The following is a 20,508-nucleotide window of genomic DNA, read 5'->3' as shown; positions in this document are numbered from 1 at the left end:
GATTTCTGCGCAGGATTCTGCTGACTACCTACTATGTTTGACTATCCAGAAGCTGACCTATGGGGAGAGAGACTCAGGCTTCTACCATTAAAGCCCACCAAACATCTCACCTGGTACGACCAACCCAGAATGTCCCCTCCATTCTCTCTCTCTCATTCACACTCTCTCACGTCTTCCCAGTGGACATACTGGGATCCCTGGACTATCTACTGGCAAGAGGGTTTTTTAAAGTGCCCAGTGCTCATTTGGATTACTTTTCTGCAGTTTTACAGCAGAAGCAGGATGCCTGTGAAACAATCAGTGGGGCCACTGGATGATAGTGCTAATAGAGCACTCAAAAAATGAAAGGCTGTTGAAGAGAAGCTAAGTGAATTCTTTTCATTGGTCTTCACTGCAGAGTATGTCAGAGAGTCCCATACCTGAACCATTCTTTTTAGGTCAGAAATCTGAGGAATTGTCCAAGATTGAAGTGTCCGTAGAGGTGGTTTGGGAACAAATTGATGAAATAAACAGTAATAAGTCACCAGGACCAGGCAGATGGTACTTGCCCAAGAGTTCTGAAGGAACTTGTATATGAAACTGCAGAGCTATTAACTGTGTTATGTAACCTGTTGCTTAAATCAGCCTCTATACCAGATGACTGGCAAATAGCTAATGTGATGCTAATTTGTATTGTTTTTAAAAAGGCTCTGGAGGCAATTCTGACAGTTACAGACCGGTAAACCTAACTTGAGTACCAGGCATATTGGTTGTTACCATAGTAAAGAACAGAATAATCAGTCACTTAAATGAACATGATACATTGTGGAAGAGTCATCACGGCTTTTGTAAAGGGAAATCATGCCTTACTCTCACAGAATTCTAATAGATTGGTATCAACACCCATTTAGACATGGGTGATCCAGTTGATATAGTGTACTTGAACTTTCAGAATGCCTTTTAAGGTCACTCACCAAAGGCTCTTAAGCAAAGTGGGCAGTCATGGGATAAGAGGGAAGGTCCTCTCATGGATCAGTAACTGATTAAAAGATAGAAAACAAAGGGTAGGAATAAATGCTGTTTTTACAATAGAGAGAGGTAAATAGAGCAGGGACCCCAAGGATCGGAACTGGGACCAATGGTGTTCAACGTATTCCTAAATGATCTGGAAAGGGGGTAATTTAATGAGGTAGTAAAATTGCAGACAATACAAAATTACTCAAGGTAGTTAAGGGAGGGATCTCACAATATTGGGTGATTGGGCAACAGGATGACAAGTGAAATTTGGTGTTGATAAATGCAAAGTAATGTACATTGGAAAACGTAATCCCAACTATCCATGGAAAATGACAGGATCTACATTAGCTGTTACCACTCAAGAAAGATCGGAGGCATTGTTAATAGCGCTCTGAAAAAATCTGCTCAGTGTGCAGCAGCAGATAAACAAGCAAATAGTGTTAGAAACCATTAGGGAAGGGATAGATAAGAGAAAATATCATGACACTATATAAATCCATGGTACACCCACCCCTTGAATTCTGCATACAGTTCTGGTCACCCCACCCCCCTCAAAAATATATTAAATTGGCTACAGTACAGAGAAGGACAACAAAAATAAAAATGATTAGAGGTATGGAACAGCTTTCCTATGAGGAGGGTTTAAAAAGACTGGGATTGTTCATCTTAGAGGTGAGTGAGAGAGGATATAATAGAGGTCTATAAAATCATGAATAGTGTGGAGACTGTGAATGAGGAAGTGTTACTTATTCCTTCACATAACGTACGAACCAGGGGTCACCAAATGAAATTAATAGGAAGCACATATAAAACTAATTTTAAGGAAGTACTACGTCACACAATACATAGTCAACCTGTGGAACTTATTGCTGGGGGATGTTGTGAAAATCAAAAGTGTAACTTAGTTCAAAAAAGAATTAGATAAGTTCATGGAGGATACCTCTGTCGGTGGCTATTAGCCAAGATGGTCAGATGTGCAACCCCATGCTCAGGCTGTCCATAAACATCTGACTGCCAGAAGGTGGGAATGGACAGTGGGATGGATCACTTGATCAACTGCCGGTTCTGGTTGTCCCTCTGAACCATCTGGCACCAGTTCCTGTCAAAAACAGGATGCTGGGCTAGATGGACTATTGATCTGAACCAATATGGCCATTATTATTGTGTCCTTATGTTAATTCTGAATTGCTAACTTTCACGCAATTGTAGCAAAATAGTGATACTAATTATACCAAGTTTAGTTTTTGTTTTTTAAATTTAACATATACCACAAAAGTGCAAAGAAAAACTTCAAGCCATTATTGCAAAAGGGCAGCTCTTGGCTATAGCAACCGTGCAGGCTTCTCATTCCATTGGTATGGTAGTGGTAGTAATTCACAGGGTATCGTAGCTTCTGGACATCACAGGAAATCGTGATGTCTGAACACTGTAGAGGGACCTCCTTTTTGATGTTCTAAAATTATTCAGTGATACCACAGACAATTGGCTGCATACTTTGGAGGACTTCAGGAGGACCCTTCACTCTCTGGGTATATCTATGCCTGCAAATAAAGAGAGGTTTAGTCTATCTCAGACCGCTCCAGAGATCACGCCCTTCTCAATTCTCTGCTTTCCATAGATTCAGTGCCACCTAGAATAAACCCCAGATTTCATAAGGAAAGTTATTTAAGTTAAGTGCCAGTGTGGACACAAGAACAAATGGATATAAATTGGCCATCAGTAAGTTTAGGCTTGAGATTAGGCAAAAGTTTCTAATTCTGAGGAGTGAAGTTCTGGAACAGCCTTCTAAGGGGAGCAGTGGGGGCAAAAAATCGAATTGGCTTCAAGACTGAGCTTGCTAAGTTTATGGAGGGGATCGTATGATGAGACTGACAACAATGGCATGTAGCCAATCTGCAACTGCTAGCAGCAAATAACTCCAATGGCTGGTGATGGGACACTAGATGGGGAGGGCTCTGATTATTAGAGAATGTTTTCCTAGGTGTCTGGCTGGTGGGTCTTGTCCATATGCTCAGGGTCTAACTGATTGCCATGTTTGGAGTCGGGAAGGAATTTTCACCAGGGCAATATTGGCAGACATTCTGGGGTGTTTTTTGCCTTCCTCTCTGCAGCATGAGGAACAAGTCACTTGCAGGTTTAAATTAGTATAAATCATGGATTCTCTATAACTTGAAGTCTCTAAACCATGATTTGAGGACTTCAGTAACTCAGTCAGAGGTTAGGGGTCTATTACAAGAATTGGTGGGTGAGGTTCTGAGGCCTGCAATGTGCAGGAGGTCACACTAGATGATCATGATAGATTCAGAAGGTTGGCAGAGACCATCTGCTACAGCAACCTCAACTCAGTAGCCCAATGATAGCCAAACATTCTTTTTGACTCGATTGAGGAGCACGAACATGCCGATTCAGGCCTCTTGCTGCATCATGTTACCCTACCCAACTTTCCACCCTTTGGAGATCATCTCCATTTTTCACACCTCATGAGAGCAGAGTATCTTTGACAGATGAGTGTCCAAAGTTATAACAACTTTGGGTTACTCCATTCAGTTCCATTCCATTCTCCCTTTCCCTTCACTTTGGAGGGACCCCTCTCATGAACCTTTTCTGAAGCAAGAGGTTCAGTCCCTTCTCTGTTCAGGAGCAGTTCCTACTCAATACAAGGAAAGGGGGCTCTATTCTAAGGACTTCTATTCCTAAATAGAAGGGTAGATGGAGACTGATTCTAGATCTATAGACGTTGAATACTTTTGTCAAGGTGACGGAAATTGAGGATACTACTGGCAGCCATCATTCAATCTCTGGATCTGGGGGACTACTTCCCGATCGTCAACCTTCAGGATGTGTTTTCATATTGCGATGCACCCTTCTCACAGGAAATTTCTACACTTTGAGGTGGGGAAGACCATTACCAATATCTCATACTTCCTTTTTGGGTTAGCTACTGCTCCCAAGTGTTTATAAAAGTCATGGCAGCGGTAACTGCACAACTTTTGTCAATGGTGAATAATCATCTACCCCTACCTTGACGACTGGCTTCTCAAGTGATATACCTACACAGATTGGCAGCATTCTTGGCTTTGTCTCTGTTCAGCAGTATTGGTCTTCAGCTCAACTTCAGGAAGTCCTTCCTCCTACCTTTTACAAAGGATAGAGTTTTTAGGGGCTATTTGAAACGCTAACACAACCAGAGCTTATCTGCCAGGTTCCTTGCGCGGTCGCATCTGATTGTGCGAATTCAGATCTGTTCTCAAGTCACTGCCAGATCATGCCTGCAGCATGTACCTTTTGTCAGATTTCATGCTCAGCTGCACTTATGTTGCTTCCAAGCCTGCTTCAGGTCTCTAATCCCTGTCATATTCTACTTTCCCTTGAATGGTGGAAGAATCCAAAAAAGTGTGTTGGGGGCGGGGCTGTTCAGCCACCTTCTCATGTGATAGCTTGATATGTCCTCCTTTGAATGGGGAACTCTTCTTTAGGTGCATACTGTCCAAGGCAGAGGGTCTGCCCAAGAGTCCACCTTGCACATCATTGTTCTGGAACTCAGAGCTGTCAGACATGCCTGTCTGCACTTTCTATTCATGATTCAAGGCCAATCAGTCCACATAGTGACAGAGAGCAGGGCCAGTATGTACTATTATAGACGAGGGGGAGCAAGATTCTCTTTCCCTCTCCACAGAAGCCATGAAATTACAGAACTGGTGCATAGCTCATAATATTCTGATCTCGGCAGTCTTCCTACCCACCAAAACACTGAAGCTGACAGTCTCAGCAGGTGCTTCACTTAGTGGGAACGAGACAGTCGGACTCTGGTATTTTTTGCCTGGGATTTCCAAAAACGGATTTTTGCCCCCGCAGCCAATCAAAAACTTGTGCAGTTCTGTTCAAGGGGAGGGTTGGGCCACCATTCTCTGGGCAATGCCTTTCTCCTTTCCTGGGCAAAGAAACTTCTATGTGTTTCCTTCAATGACACTGATTCTCAGGGTCTTAAACAGAATCAAGCAGGACAAAGCCACGGTCATCTTGTTTGCACCAACTTGGCTGAGATGACAAATTTGGCTTCCTTTTTCTCTTCTCCTGACCAGCTATCAATCTTCTGCTGATGCCTGGTCTTCTCACACAGGACTCAGGGAGTGTCCTTCAAACCAACCTGAACATGCTGCGGCTCGAGGCCTGATACCTAGATGGTTCCTGGAGCTAGTACTATCTTACCGTCATAAGGATTCAGGAGATTCTTCTGAACAGTAGGGAAGATTCCATCAGAAAGACTTAAAACCTTTTCCATTTCTGAAGTTGTCATTGATGTGTTCACCATAATTTGTCTCCTATTGATCTCCCACTTCGAAGTATTAGAATACTTATTTACTTTTTGAAGAAAGCAGAACTTGCTTTGAGTTCTGTTAAAGTTCACCTAGCTGCCATCACAGTATTCCATTCTCCAGTACAAGGCTTCTCAATATTTATCTTGCAATGTCAAGATTTATACAGGATCTGTCAATCCTCTTTAGTATTAGACACCCTACTCCCTCCTGGGACTTAAATTTAGTTTTCAGTGCTTTTGATGAAACCACCCTTTATAGTGTTAGTGATCTGCTTGCTTCTGAACCCCTCCATAAAAGCAGCATTCCTAGTGGCTATTATCTCTGCCTAAAGCAGTGGAGAATTGGGAGCTTTAGTGGCTGACCCTCTATATTCCATTGTTTTCAAAGATAGTTTCTTTGACCATTCTATGCTTCTTACCCAACATTTCTTCAGATTTTCATGTCAATCAATCATTTCATCTCCCAGTATTCTACACCAGTCATCAGTCAAAACAGGAAACTGTTCTTCATATCAGATGTCAGAAGAATGTTGGCTTATTATCTGGGCAGGTATTGACTTTTTTTCAATCCCTTCCTGAGATTGTTTTTCTGTTGTGGCCAGAGCTAGCTGTGACAACCCAGTGGGTTTCTGGTTTCATAACTCACCTGTTATGTGGCTGCTAACATTCTCTCCCCCTCTAAAGTCCTTGTCAGTTCTACAAGATCATACTCCATGTTTGGGACTCTGCTAAAGGACTTGTTTATTATGGAAATATGCAAGACTGCTATGTGAGCTTCAATTCACACTTTCTCTAGACACTATGCCTTGGTTGATGCTTCCTACATAGAATGTAGACTTTGCTGTCTTACAGACAGCCTTAGGGGCTTCGGCACTCAGTCTGTCTCCTTCAGTGGGTACTGCTAGGAATTCTGGTGCTTGATGCCCACAGAGAGACTACTCAAAGGAGAAGAGGTTACTTACCTTGTACAGTAATTGGAGTTCTTTGAGATGAGTCTCTATGGATGCTCCAGTACCCTGCCTTCCTTCCTTCCCCTCTGCTTCAGAGTCTCATCTCTTTAGGGCTTTGCGGTGGAGAAGGAACTGAGGGCGATTCGCCCATGCAACCCCATATTTCCTTGGTACAGAGCAGGAGGATGTGTAGGGCACATGCATTAGCCTAACAGGCACTGCTACAGAAAATCTCCTATGAAGGCACATGGGGCATAGACACATTCAAAGTGGAGCACCCATAAGGACATATATATTGAACTCCAGTTACTGTAAAAGGTAAGTAACTTCTCTCCTCTGTTCTTTTCTCCTGCCTCTCTGGTCTTGGTGGCATTGTTGGAGAGGAAAGAGGAGATTATAACAGCTGATCCAAGAAATTATCAGAGCTGATACACACGTTGGCTTCTGATGACCTAGAAATATACAAGTCGCAATGTACACGGATTGGCAAAGGAATCAGTATTTGCTTAGTGAAAAATGACTATTAGGGGAAAATGTCTTGAAAGCCTCAAGTGAGTATTTCATAACTCTTCAGCGCTATCCATATTTCTTTTTTTACCAATGTTTTTCCCTCTCTTGAGGGAGGAGGATTGAGTACAGAGCTTGTGTGGTGGTGAGTCATTAATTTTAATATATTCTTCCTTTTGCTATCTAGATGCTAATCCTATGGGTGTGAATGGAGGTATGGGGGTTCAAGCCCCTAATCTGCTGCCTGAGTCGATGTTGCATTCGGCAATGAATTCCCAAAAGTAAGTTGAACATTTTACATGGATTAAAAAAAGTCTGAAAATACTGAACAGAATTCACCTCAAAAAAACCTGAGGGGGAGAAATCCCTACTCCCATGTTGAGAGATTTATATAATCTTTGCAATTAAGACTGGAAAAAAGGGAGTATCTTTGGATTTGAGGGCATTTTTGGTATGGTTAAAAGAACATCAGGTCTCATGGATTACCACTGTTAGGCTGAGTGAGTTTTTTGCTAGACCTCAAACATGCAGGTGTTACTGGATGTGATGATGTATTGCAAATCTGTCATCCCTCTGCCATGGGGTTAAGAGCCACTCTGGTGCCTCATCTTTCAGATGAGATATAAAGAGGTAATTACAACTTCTGTCAAACTTTTTGCAAGGGAAAAGAAGTAAACCCCAGTGTCAGGGCTAAATTCCTTTTAGGTAGTTGCTGTGTTTTCCATTGGATTTGGTAGTATTCATGTCAGTCTCCTAAATAGTTTTGTAGTGCTGCTGCATACTACTAAACATCCATTTTGCCTCACTCCAGAGGTGGGTGTGCTGCCTTGATCAGTGAAGTGATTCTTATATAGTGTGTAAATCAAATAGTAAATAGTGATTTGTCATCCTTAAGTATAAAATAGACTATTCATGTAAGATCATAAGTTTAGCACTTTTTCCTCCTCTAACATCATCTTCTTCTATTTCAAAGTCCCATGATGAGTGAAAGCGCCAGTGTTACCAGTTTGGGAGCTATGCCAACAGCAGCACAACCATCCAACACCGGAATTCGAAAACAGTGGCATGAAGATATTACTCAGGACCTCCGAAATCATCTTGTTCATAAACTGTAGGTATTTGGTATCAAAACAAGGTCTCCCTCTGCCAAGGAAGGTTGGGAGAACTGGAAGGGTTGTCGAATTTTCTAAGATTAGGAGGCTAAGGAATCAGTTGAACTTAAAGAAGTATAAACACAAAAACTTTTTAAAATGTTTTGTAGTTGCACCCCACTCTGCTCCACCCCAAAAAAGTAGAGAGAGAGCTACTAGTGAGTAGCTTAAGCTCTAAAGTTGAAGCCTGTTGCTTTGAGCAAGATAGGACATGAAAGTGGATTTCGGATGGGGTGAAGGTCAGAAGAAATAATGGCAAAAATATGGGATTACTTGCTTTCCTTGTGTTAAATCTTAAAATTATATCAGAAGCTACTTTAGGTCTGATCCTATTGTATCAAACATGCCCCTCTGTGCTCCAGATTGGCAGTATTGGAGGAGAGATCTGGAAAGCAATGGGGTTATAGAGACCCCTAAAGCTGCAATGTATGATGATCTCTAACTTTCTTTAGATGCTTGAAATAGAGATTAAAAGCCCTTTATGTTTGAACTTCATTTGGGGCCATTTATTTAAATTCAAAAGATGCATCTTTTTAATCTGTTTCATGGTTTTTCCCTCTTCAGAGTCCAAGCCATATTTCCTACCCCTGACCCTGCAGCATTAAAAGACAGGCGCATGGAGAACCTGGTGGCATATGCGCGGAAGGTAGAAGGTGACATGTATGAGTCCGCAAATAGCAGGGTGAGTTGCCATATTTTCCCTCCAGAGCTGCAGAGAGCCAGCATGAGTTTGTCAGTATAGTGGACAGAACTCAGAACTGCTATGGAAACTAGGCAGCTTCTAGTATTCATGGGGTCAGTGTTGAAATACTGTCTCAATGCACCATTCATAAATGAAGTGGTGTTTGTAGGGTGGGAGTAGAGGCCTAACTGACAAGTTGGGTCCCAAAAATGAATAAAAGTGCAGAGTTTTTTTTTAAAGGTGATGCTGACATATACAAGGGCCAACAGCAAGCTCCAATCTCTTCCTAGTTTCAGATCTTGTCTTTTTGCTTGAGACATGTTTGTGGTCTGAAAGCTTTTTATCCTAATGTGCCATGCTTGAGGTTTCTCATTTTCTCCCAAATACAGTATAAACCAGAGCTCACCCTTCACTGTGATGTGTGTCAAATAAATGCACAATATTGGTAGAATAAATCTCCACGGTCAGTCAGTCTTCAGTTGCAGGAAATACTGTGGAATATGCTCGCCTAATCCTATGGGAAAATGACTTCTCAGCACTCTAATATGCAGGGGAGAGACGGAAGTTTTTCCCAGCCCTAAACTTGGTCATCAGTTTTTAATCTGTAAGCTTTACTTATTGTATGTCTCCACTATCTCTTGTGTCTTTATACCGCAACAGGCGGAGTACTACCACTTGTTAGCTGAGAAGATCTATAAGATTCAGAAGGAACTAGAGGAAAAGCGAAGGACCAGATTGCAGAAGCAGAACATGATACCAAATGCACCAGGCATGCCTCCAGCTCCCATGAATCAAGGACCCAACATGGGGCAGCCACAACCAGGGATGTCTGCAAGTAAGAACAGTTGGGTTAGTTAATAAAAGGGAATAACTTTTGCAGGGGAAATTATTATAGTGGGACAGAATGGGAGCCTTTCTCCCCCATTTTACAGCTAATCTTACAAAATTATAATTGCCTAATTCTCTAGAAGAACTTGAGGTGGCTCAGTGTGTAATAGTATGTGGTACGGTGGTGAGAGCATTTTCCTGTTGTTGCCTATTCACTATGTGAGATTTTGCAAGAACTACTTGCAAAATCTGAGTTAACTTGCACTCAAGTGGTGGAGAGAATGGTGTTTGACAAGACAAAACTTCACATGGGATCTTGTGCACTAACTGAACTTGCCACTGTCTGTCTGTTTTGGAGAGTGTAAGCAGAGCTGTCCTGTATTGTGTCCTAAAAGTGGCAAGACTTAGATTCTGATGGATCAATTGAGTGAATTCCAGAGCTGAGCCTATTTCTGAGAATATGCAACCACAGTATGAATGAAGAATTCAGCTCTGGGGACTGAAGTAAACTGTTACTTGGTTAATGGCAGTTGTTATAGCGGCTATGGGAAAGGCTCTGAGATAGCTGGGTCATAAACCATTTACAACTTTATTTTTTTTAAAGAATTGGAATTGTAACCAGTTTAGAGCATTGGTGAGATGTGCTCTTGACAGCCTGCCCTTACCTATAAAGTTGCCATATTCTGCACTTTTTGCAGCTTCCCGGTGGCTATTTAAAGGTAATCCGAAGTGGGGAGCACATTGCTGTAAGCTAGCCTGGAGCTACATATGCCTAGAAGACACTGCAAAGGTTGTCATTGGAGAGAAAAGGATGTATATTAATCTCTTGAAAATTCAGAAGTAAAAAAATATTTTTGCCCAGAAATGCATTTGGGAATTCAGAATTAGAAGTCCAATAAGACCCCAAAAAAATGCATGTCACCTTGACAGATGAACAGATGCCTTCAGTTGTGGGTGAAATCAAAATCTCAGTGTATTTCTCATAATGCTTCTTCCTCCTTCACAATAATCACTTCCATGTTAACCAAACGGAGTCCCTAAGTACTGTGGATGCAATGGATTTTGTCCAGGTTTCTCCTTCAGCCAGGTGCTGGGATATCAGAGAAATAATAGTTTGGTCTTGATGGGCGGGGGAGTAGAACTAGATATTAGCATGCTGATGTTGAAGTCTGTAGTATCACTCCAACAGTCCACCAGACATCATAAATAAATGGGGTGACAAGGCCAAATTCTACAGGACTGCCTGGGTATTAGCGTGTTTAATGTCTTTAAACATCATCAGGTACAGTGTGCTTCATCTGGGTAATGCTAAGCAATAACTTAAGGGCTTGGATTGATGGTTAAATTTCCAATCATTTCTTGCTCAGATTCTCACATTACACTTACAATGTTATAACTCCCACCACCAATCCAACAACAAACAAATCTGTTCATGGCCAAGGAATATTAGACAATGGGTGTAGAAATGTCAGCTGTGGTGATCAGTGTGATATAATAGACTGGGGGGTAGGGTGGGGTGGGACAGACACTATCCTGTTCTGTCCTCCTTTCCCCTTCCAGTTGGTCTGTCTGTCTTTTTTATATTTCTGTAAGTAAAACACTTTTACAGTAATAATTTAAATGACAAATTACTTGTGCTAAAACATACTTGTTTAAGATTAGTTTTGTGTTGGTGCAAGGTGCTGAACTGACAGCTCTGGAGACTGAAGTCCTCTAAGTACAATTGCAGCTCTGTAAACTTATTTCACAGAGCTATTCCCCTTGCTCAGTATGGCCATTCTCCTAACAGGCCACCTACCTCTAAGAATGAGGGGATTTTTTTTTTTCTTGTGCTCATTCAGTTCTTGAGCTTTAGAAGCACTTTACAAATATGAATTTAGTTGAATATTGAATTTCATGCAGGCTGCTAAACAGCCATCATATTGTAATGTGTTTTGCTCACCAGACTGGGGTTAGATGGAATTAGTGATGTAGAGGCAAAAAGCTAAACATTTTTCCCAATCCCCTGAGCCATCCATTCACCTCAGAATGTCACTGTACAATTGGGTTAGTCACTTTTAAAAGAGGATGCATTTTGATAAAAAAAGTTTGAACTTGATTTCGGTGTGAGATACAGGTCCTTTCAAGGTTGGTACTCTAATTGAATTTGTCAGTCTGCAGTTTAACCTATACAGAACAGTGTTAACACTGCTTAATAGTGCGTGAGACATTTTAAGCCTCTGGCCATCTAGTCATTGTAAGTCGTTAATATGCTGTAGATCAGTCCTCAACTTCACAAAGTTCAGAGATCTTAAACTCTTTTTGGTTAAGAAATAGCACACGTGTTTGTATTTACAAGTTTTTCCATCTTTGTTCCATTGAGTCATCTTTTAGGGCCTAACATGGTCTCACTGTGTTTGGAGTTAATTTGAATATTTCCCAATAAAGTAATTGTTGTAAAAGTGAAGTTTGAGAGGGTGGTCTTAACTCCCTAACCTCTGTTTCTCCAACTCTTTTTCAGATGGTCCCCTTCCTGACCCAACCATGATTCGTGCCAGTGTGCCAAATCAGATGATGAATCGCATGCAGACGCAGCCGGGTAAGTGTCCAAAGAAAGGAAGCGTATGTAATTCCAAATGAATGTGCATAGAATCTTGGATTCTGCCTTCCTCAATGGCTATATGACATCAAGCAGTCCTCACTGGAGTCTATTAGAATGTAGTTTTCTCTGCTCTTCACCAAAACTCATACCTGAAAGCAGGGACATGGATACACAAGTCTTTCAGGAAAGCCTAGTTTGTGTTCTGAAGGAATGTGCAGGAGTTTGGGTTGACATATTAAACTTGATTTCAAACTCTGCCAAGCAGCTGGTTAATGTAAAGACAGATTTCTCTTAGCATATTGGAGTTGTGTGTAAAATACACTTTGTAAACAAACAAAAAAATCCTTTCTCTTCAAAGCATGCTCAAAAACAATTCCTTTGACCCAGAAACTTATTACTAGGTTTATGTGCATTGCTTTCGAAAGGCTTAAAATACCTAAGTTAGAGCCTGAACTACATTATGTGGCATACTCAAAGATGTGTGTTGGTAGAAATAAAATTAGGAGAGTAGAGGCAATATTTGTTCCTGTTCAAACATTGAATGATGTCCAAATGAGAACTGAAACTTTTGTTTTAAAATCTTTTTGGGGTAAATACACAGGAATGAACCAGTTTGGCCAGATGAACATGCAACTGCCATCCATGGGTCCCCGGCAAACCCCTCCTCTTCAGCACCCTGGACAGCTAAGCCAGGCTGGGGCCATGAACCAGGTCAGTATGTTGAATTCTTTAGGTTTGATGTTCCTGTTTAACTATGGTTATCCAAACAGTAATTCTTTGCTTGCTCTATGGTCCCGTTGTTTCTCCCTTTGGCTACTCATAGTGGAGATGCAGTCTTTACAAATCAGTGAGGGAACTGCTAATATTGGCTTAGATTTAAGACGGTGTGTGCAGTAACACCCTTGAAAGAGAGGAATTTATCAGAAACTAGCTCAGAAACTTGAGGCATGATCTGTCTGAATTCCTGAACTCCTGTCCTAAACTGAATTAGGAAGTAACTAAAAATATATTCCTGCTTTTAAGCAGAGTATTAGCATATTTGCCATGCTGCATCACATCACATGCTGCCAGATGTGTCAATTGCTCTGCCTTGCACTGGATGTTACTTTGTAGAATTTTATTTTTAAGGGTGAGTGAGTGGGTATGTATACACTGTGAAATAAGCCTTTCCTTTTTCCCAGCAGATGGGATTTGCTTCACGTATGCAGCAGCCGGGGGTTGGCCAACCTTCCAGCCAAAGTCAGTTTCTGCAACAGAACCAGTTCCCTGCTTCCTCCCCAGGAATGAATGCAACAAACATGCCTATGACCCAGCCTGGCAATCAGACGCCAGTGTCTCAAGTATGTTCTTCACTTAAGGGAGCAGTTTCACTGACAGGCTCTGCGAGCTGGTTTTACGGTTCTTTTTCAATTGGGTAGTTGGATTAATAGGGAATGTTGTTCTTTAATGCTTATTTAAATATCAGTGAAAACTAGTTAATTGTATTTACATTTTTCTTACAAGTTCTGGGAAACCTAAACACTGCAGCATTGTGCATGTGAACAAAAATGTCAAATTGAACAATCCTGTTCTGCTCACTAAAGTAAATGAAATGCAAAAAGTCAACAGTATTGCTAGTCATACTTTTAAACTGATAGGTGTTAGTAACTCAGGTAAAAAGTGCCCACTTGAAGGTAATCCCTTCCCTCTTCGCGCTTACTGTCTCAAGTCATTGTATATATCTACTTGTTTTCCCACAGGCACAAATGACCAGCTCTTCCTGTCCTGTGAACTCTCCTGTAATGGCTCCAGGTTCTCAAGGGAGCCATATTCACTGCCCACCTCTTCCACAGCCTACCTTGCACCGAAACTCTCCCTCTCCAGTACCTAGCCGTACCCCAACACCTCACCACACTCCCCCAGGTCTGGGATCCCAGCAGCAGCAGCCGCAGGCAACACCAGCAGCAGCCGCCACCACTGCCCCCACTGCCCCCACCCCTACGGCAATGCCACCTGGACCGCAGTCACAAACTATGCACCCCCCTCCGAGGCAGACTCCAACGCCTCCACAGGCACAGCTGCCTCCACAAGTCCAACCTCCAGTTCCAGTCACCCCTTCGGCAGAGCAACAGCAGCAACCCCTGTCCCAACAGAGCACGACTGCATCTGTGCCCACCCCAACAGCACCACTGCAACCTCAGCACCCCACAACACCTGTAAGAAAATATTTTTATTTCTATGCTTTCCCCAGGGATACTCAGATGTGAGACTCTTTCAGACAGGAGCTTTGTTTATTTGTTCTGTGTCCAAGACAATGGTGAACAACCTGTTTAAGAGGCATCTGAACCAATATGGGTATGCATTACATTTGAGAAGTACATTTTTGTGTCTGAAGACCCAGGACCAGTAAACTGGACACTGGAACACCTGACACTTCCATGTTGGAAGGATTTTAGAGAATTTTAGTGCACATTTAGGAGCCTACTGCGAAATATAGAAGATGTCTCTCATAATGCATCTATTTCCATGCATGTGTAGGGGTGGGATTGTACAGTAGGCATATAAAATTGTTAAAATGCCGTGCTGTCCAAAGCAGATTTCAATAGCATGTTTCCTCAGACCACAGTTGTGCAGGAGTCAGGTTTTTTTTCAAGGGAGGGGAATAAGTGAGGTGTAGTTAAATTTGAGGAAACATGACGGCAAATGAAAAGCACATCTTAATAAAGTAAACTTGGCAGCATAATTGCTTGGCCCTTTTTAGTCACTGTGAGTTTCCCCGCAGCTTTCGCAGCCGGCTGTAAGCATTGATGGGCAGGTATCAAACCCACCATCCACCAGCAGCACAGAAGTGAACTCGCAACAGACTATCCCTGAGCAGCAGCAGCCACTCTTGCAGGAAGTGAAAATGGATATTAAAATGGAAGAAGAGGGGTCAGAACAAACAGAGCTCCAGATAGAGGAGAAACCAGAGGTAAGAGGATAGATAATTTTTCTGGTATGAATTGATTGGGCAAGGTCAGTACTTGGATGGGGGATTGAAGAGAAATGAGTGCTGTGATTCAGAAGAGGGTATTCCCTCTAGGGCTCTAGCTAAGCTAGTTGTAGATCCCAGCTGCACCATAATTTAGGCACTCTCTCCTAGACCTGGTTTTGAGCCGGGGTAGATGAGTGCTTAAAATGGTGGCAGCAGCCAGTAGGCTCTCAGCACTGAGGTCCTCAATTTTGCTAACCCGGTGAGAGCTGAGCATGTGCCTGCAACTGGTTTTTTTCCTCTGTAAAATGTTCCTTAGTGTAAGCAGTCACTATAGCAGGGGTGGCCAGCCTGTGGCTCCGGAGCCACATGCAGCTCTTCAGAAGTTAATATGTGGCTCCTTGTATAGGCACTGACTCTGGGGCTGGAGCTACAGGAGCCAACTTTCCAATGTGACGGGGGGTGCTCACTGCTCAACCCCTGTCTCTGCCACAGCCCTACCCCACTCCACCCCTTCCTTCCCCCTCCCCTGAACCTGCAGTGCCCTCGCTCCTTCCCCCCCACCCCCCCAGAGCCTTCTGCACGCCACAAAACAACTGATCGGGAGGGAAGGGGAGGTGCTGATCGGCGGGGCTGCCGGTGTGTGTGGGAGGCCCTGGGAGCAGGGTGGGGGAGCAGATGGGGGGGCTGCTGACGTTTTACCATGGCTCTTTAGCAATGTACGTTGGTAAATTCTGGCTTCTTCTCAGACTCAAGTTGGCCACCCCTGCACTGTAGGCTTGATTCCTTATAATAGTGAATTGTGCTCCTGTGGGTTACATCTTTGAGCTGAAAAACTAAGGTCCTGATCACTTTTCATTAAAGGAACTTGTGGCTTTATGGGAAAGTAGCTTCACTTTTTGTCTGGCGGGGATAGAAACTATAGTATCCTCACATTAAAAGCCAAAAAGGAGACTGGATCCTAGTGATCAGGGAGGTGGGATTCCTCACCAATTGGATGAGATGGAGGAAGGGAAGGCGGAGGTCAGTCTTCATGATTTAGTGTTAAATAAATTACCCATAGAACTATTTGAATCTTGGCAGAGACCACATGGGGAGGAGTGAAGAATAGGCTTAGGTGAGAGCCAGGATGAGTGAGCAAGGGTCATTTTTTCCGTAGGAAGTAACGACAGGCAAGCTGTAGCTAAGCCCAAAAGACACACTATCTTACTATATCCTCACAACAAGAGCAAGTGAGGGGCTTAATTCAATATAAGTGAAGGGAATCTGATCTGCTTTTCAGATTAAAGTGGAATCAGTGGTGAAGGAATGTATGACAGAACCAATGGAGCAAGAAGAGAAGAAACCAGAAGTGAAGTCAGAAATGAAGGAAGAGGAAGAAAGACCCAATACTCCAGCTACTCAGTCTTCTCCAGCACCAGGACAGTCTAAGAGGAAAAGTAAGCAAGAAAACTGTTGTGGTCTTGGGATTCAAATCTCTGGGGGAGTGGGGATATCTAGGCAGAAGCTGAACTTTCTTCAGTGTTTCCGATTTGCATATATGAACTCTTCTCTTTGTAGCTCTTGGACATAAGTATTAATATTTTAGTAGTACAAAAGTGGTTCTAGTGAACTGTTCTCAAATGTTATCTGACACTGAATCAGGTATTAGACACTCTCTGTAAAATAAGGATCGGAGACCCTTTCCTGTTTAATAAACGTCTGTAGGAAATTATCTTACATAAAAAGACTGTATTCTGAGTGTATAAATTGGCTCTTGGAAGAACTATAATGCAGGAAGACCCTGTTCTCCTTCAAGTGATTGTGAACATGTACATTCCACTGCAGGTGCATGCACCCCTCCCTCCCCCCCAATGCACTCAAGTCGGAGAATTTGCCAACTGTAAAACCAAGGCAGTGCATGCGCCACTGCTGTCTTCATGATGGGAGCTGAGGGCATGAAAAGGGAATGGCTGCCACCACCTCCCTCTCAGTTCCTTCTTGGTGCCTGTGGTGAGAGTTGGACTCTGTCATTGTTTAGCTTTGATTATCCAGCCTCTAGAAAAAGACTTCTGTAAAAAGCAACAGAGGGTCCTGTGGCACCTTTGAGACTAACAGAAGTACTGGGAGCATAAGCTTTTGTGGGTCAGAACCTCACTTCTTCAGACTTGCATCTGAAGAAGTGAGGTTCTGACCCACGAAAGCTTATGCTCCCAGTACTTCTGTTAGTCTCAAAGGTGCCACAGGACCCTCTGTTGCTTTTTACAGATTCAGACTAACACGGCTACCCCTCTGATAAAAAAGACTTCTGTTACTCATAATTATAGTTACAGTTTAGGCTTCTTATAGTTTTCTTAGTCCTTTCATTTGGAGATTTAATATGGAAAAAAATCCCCAGGATTCAAATAAACAGGGCCATGATAACTGTTATGGACAGTCACAAAAGCTGCCTAATTTGCCTGGGGAGGGGGATGGGCATGGGCATGGCATGGGGAAGGGACAAATGTCTTATTAGTGCCTCTTTTCCAATGTGGAGGAAGAAACAGGAATTTCTGCCTTAAAATCCATTTTATGGAAGAGGTAATGCGTTCCTCTTCAGAGTGTGACCCTAATCACAAGAGGATGGACAGCTTGTCCACGAGGAGTGTCCCTCCTGCTGTCTCAGCTTCTGAGCCCAGATTTGTTGAGAAACACCGCTCTTTCTCTTCTCTCGCAGCCTCCTCAAGACATTTTAACCATCTTTGTCTTCTGAGACTGGTAGGGAGTTGAAGCATCACTCTTTACCTCACAGAAAAATATCAGAAGATTTCCAATGCCAGGTCAAGATCTAGTTGCACACTGATTCTCACCAGCACTATCTGAGGCAGCACCATCCCCTGGGGCCATCAAGACCAGCATCTCTACTGTTATCTAGAGCATCCTCATCCTCAGCATTTGGGTCCTGTACATACCATAGGCAGTGAGAACACATTTGCCTCTGATTTTGGTGCCACCAACACTGCAGGCCTTACTTGCAGCAAAAGGACCTTTTGTATCTTTCCCCTACTGGACTCTCCTTTACTATATCGTCCAGCACCAGTCTTGACCGGTACTGTTGGCCGTGACATCATTTACAATCATGGCTCCATCATTTCAATTGGCTTCTTGAATACAGCCCTTGGTGACCGCCTCAACTTATCCTTTTGCCTTCCTGTCCCACTTCCATGACTGTTGGATACATCCTCCATGTCGGTACCTTTAGGACATGATCCCAATTTTGATGGTGCTGAGATGCCCACAAATGTCAATTGGAACAGCTCCTCCATTCACCAAGGGGAGCCATATCTCCTTCAGACTTTGACCACGGTAGACCCATATCTCCACCAAGGAGTGTTCAGGTCATGCTCTAGAGATGCCTGAATCAAGGGGCAAGATTGGCATTCTTACAAAGAGGCCCCTGTGTGGTGCATACCACCATGTGTGGTTCAAAGATTGGAATGGAACACCTACACCCACACCCCCCAACTTTATTAGGCATCTTGGACTGATCCAAGAGAGTCTAGACGCCTGTCAGTCTGAGGAGATTCCTTTCTCCCATACTGGGGATTTCTAGGGAAGATTCTACAAACCCTCAGCCCAGTCTTTTGTTGGAGCAGGCAGAGGAAGCGGATGCAAGGGAGGAAAGCCTAGGTGATAACCTCCCCGCCTCCCTCCCCCCGCCCGATTTAATCTTCCCTGATGAGGCCGTCACCCCAGAATCTATGTTACACCCCAGTAACAGAAAAAACAGCTTATGCCTCAAACATGTTACAGACAATTCTGTTAGCTAAGGTCTCAGGAGACCTCTAAAAGAAGGTCTAAGCATGCTAGTTGTCAGTTGTCATTGTCCATGGCAGCCTCTTCTCACCAGACCTCTTAGGGCTCCGATGATAGTTTTGATTACTTGATTGAAGACAGCACACCAGCTATATCTCATCTCCCACTATTTAGAAAGCATGTACCTCTCTTTTTTATAGTTTTTGGAGAAAGATTACGTCAGACAAGTGGGCACTCAAAACAGTAAGGGAGGGATTCATTATCGAGTTCAATTCCTTTCCCTTCCTCAGCCCACTTTTCCCATCCCTTCTTCAGGAAGTAGTGTCTTTTTCCAAATTGGGAGCCACAGAGCAGGTTTTCCTTATCAACACAGAATGAAAGGTTTCTTTTCCCCGTACTTCCCAATTCCCACCACGGTGGTCTTTGATCCAGTCTAGACCTTTAATAAAAAAAAAAAAGGTTAGAAAATCAACTTGCTTCAGTTATCCTTTCCTTGGCGATCGTATGCTGCCCTCAATTTATAGGATGTTTACTTTCATGTGGCAGTACACCCTGGCTACTGAAATTATTTTCAGTTCATAGCAGGCAGCAAGAACTACTAGTACATGATGCTTCTCTTTGGGTTATCGTTGGCCCCATGGGTATTCACTAAGTGCATGATGGTGGTAGCAGCCCACTGCCTAGGTATACAAATGTTTCCTTACCAAGACAGTTGGCTAGTTCAGGGAAGATCAAGTACCCATGTCCAAAACAGCATTCTCATCTGACATCTGTTCTCTCATCTGGGTTTAAAACTAAATGTAGAGGCATCGGAATTGTGACAAGACAATGAATAATCTTCAAAGGAGCAGTCCTCTGTGCACCATGGCTTACTTCTCCACAGACAGGTTTCAGTCCATAGTATCTCTGTCCAAAACCCTCAAATCCAACCCAAGGACAACAGAGCATTTGTCTACAACTCCTGGGTCACATGGCCGTGCGCATGTATATGACTCTGCATGCTAGACTTCACGTCAGATGTCTGCACACCTGGCTCCACTTAGTATATCAACCAAGCAGATGTTCATAAGACATGCTCATTTGCACCTGCCTGAATGCTTTAGTCCCTGGATTGTTGGTTGGACCATCAGAACATATGCAAAGGGGTTCCCTTTTTCATACCAGAACCAACTGTGACTCTTGTAACAGACACATCTACCAAGGGTTGCCGTAGCAGGATGTGTGTGTGGAGGTGGGAGGGATCTCAGTCAACTTTAGGCTCAAGTACTTAGGTTGCTTCAGGAGGCTTCACTACATATAAATGTGCTGGAGCTTCAAGCTATTTGTCGGACCCACAAGATGTTTACGTCAACCATTAGGAATCAGGTGGTTCAAGTTCTCACAGACAACACCACTGCTATGTTTTACCTGAAAAAACATGGAGGTGCAGTATGCTAGGAAGCGATCCACTTGTGGAACCTCTATATAAAGAAGGTCTCACCAGAAAGCCTTTCACTTTCCAGGGGTGAAGAATGCTCTTACGGATTCCTTCAGCAGGTAGTTTATAGACCAGCACAAGTGGTCAATAAGAAAATACATTTTGCTCTAGGTCTTCTGCCAGTGGGGTTACCCAGTAATAGACCTTTTTGCAGCCAACCTGAGCAACAAATGCAGGAGATTCTGCTCCAGAACAGGGTGAAGCCCAGGGTTCCATGACAGACGTCTTTCTTCTTTGAGTATCAGAGGGGTAACCGTGTTAGTCTGAATCTGTAAAAAGCAACAGAGAGTCCTG

The 20,508-nt window shown here is 43.1% G+C and overlaps 1 protein-coding gene across 3 annotated transcripts in view; it reads left to right on the top strand.

Moving 5' to 3' along the window:
- LOC128838629 (histone acetyltransferase p300-like) overlaps nucleotides 1-20,508 on the top strand; it is a 116,730-nt gene that overhangs the window by 64,200 nt on the left and 32,022 nt on the right. For 2 of the 3 annotated variants that reach the window (XM_054030997.1, XM_054030981.1), the window contains exons 7-16: nucleotides 6,959-7,052; nucleotides 7,745-7,882; nucleotides 8,487-8,604; nucleotides 9,265-9,439; nucleotides 11,933-12,010; nucleotides 12,615-12,724; nucleotides 13,195-13,353; nucleotides 13,753-14,208; nucleotides 14,775-14,963; nucleotides 16,246-16,402. In XM_054030997.1, coding sequence (XP_053886972.1) covers nucleotides 6,959-7,052; nucleotides 7,745-7,882; nucleotides 8,487-8,604; nucleotides 9,265-9,439; nucleotides 11,933-12,010; nucleotides 12,615-12,724; nucleotides 13,195-13,353; nucleotides 13,753-14,208; nucleotides 14,775-14,963; nucleotides 16,246-16,402 — 1,674 coding nt within the window. The remainder of the gene's footprint in view (nucleotides 1-6,958; nucleotides 7,053-7,744; nucleotides 7,883-8,486; nucleotides 8,605-9,264; nucleotides 9,440-11,932; nucleotides 12,011-12,614; nucleotides 12,725-13,194; nucleotides 13,354-13,752; nucleotides 14,209-14,774; nucleotides 14,964-16,245; nucleotides 16,403-20,508) is intronic. The other variant, XM_054030988.1, reaches the window with a different exon arrangement.

The sequence above is a fragment of the Malaclemys terrapin genome, chromosome 1, assembly GCF_027887155.1.
Source record: "Malaclemys terrapin pileata isolate rMalTer1 chromosome 1, rMalTer1.hap1, whole genome shotgun sequence".
Taxonomy (NCBI): Eukaryota; Metazoa; Chordata; order Testudines; family Emydidae; genus Malaclemys; species Malaclemys terrapin.
Note: the sequence above shows the minus strand (reverse complement) of the source record. Positions and strands in the feature narration are given on the sequence as shown.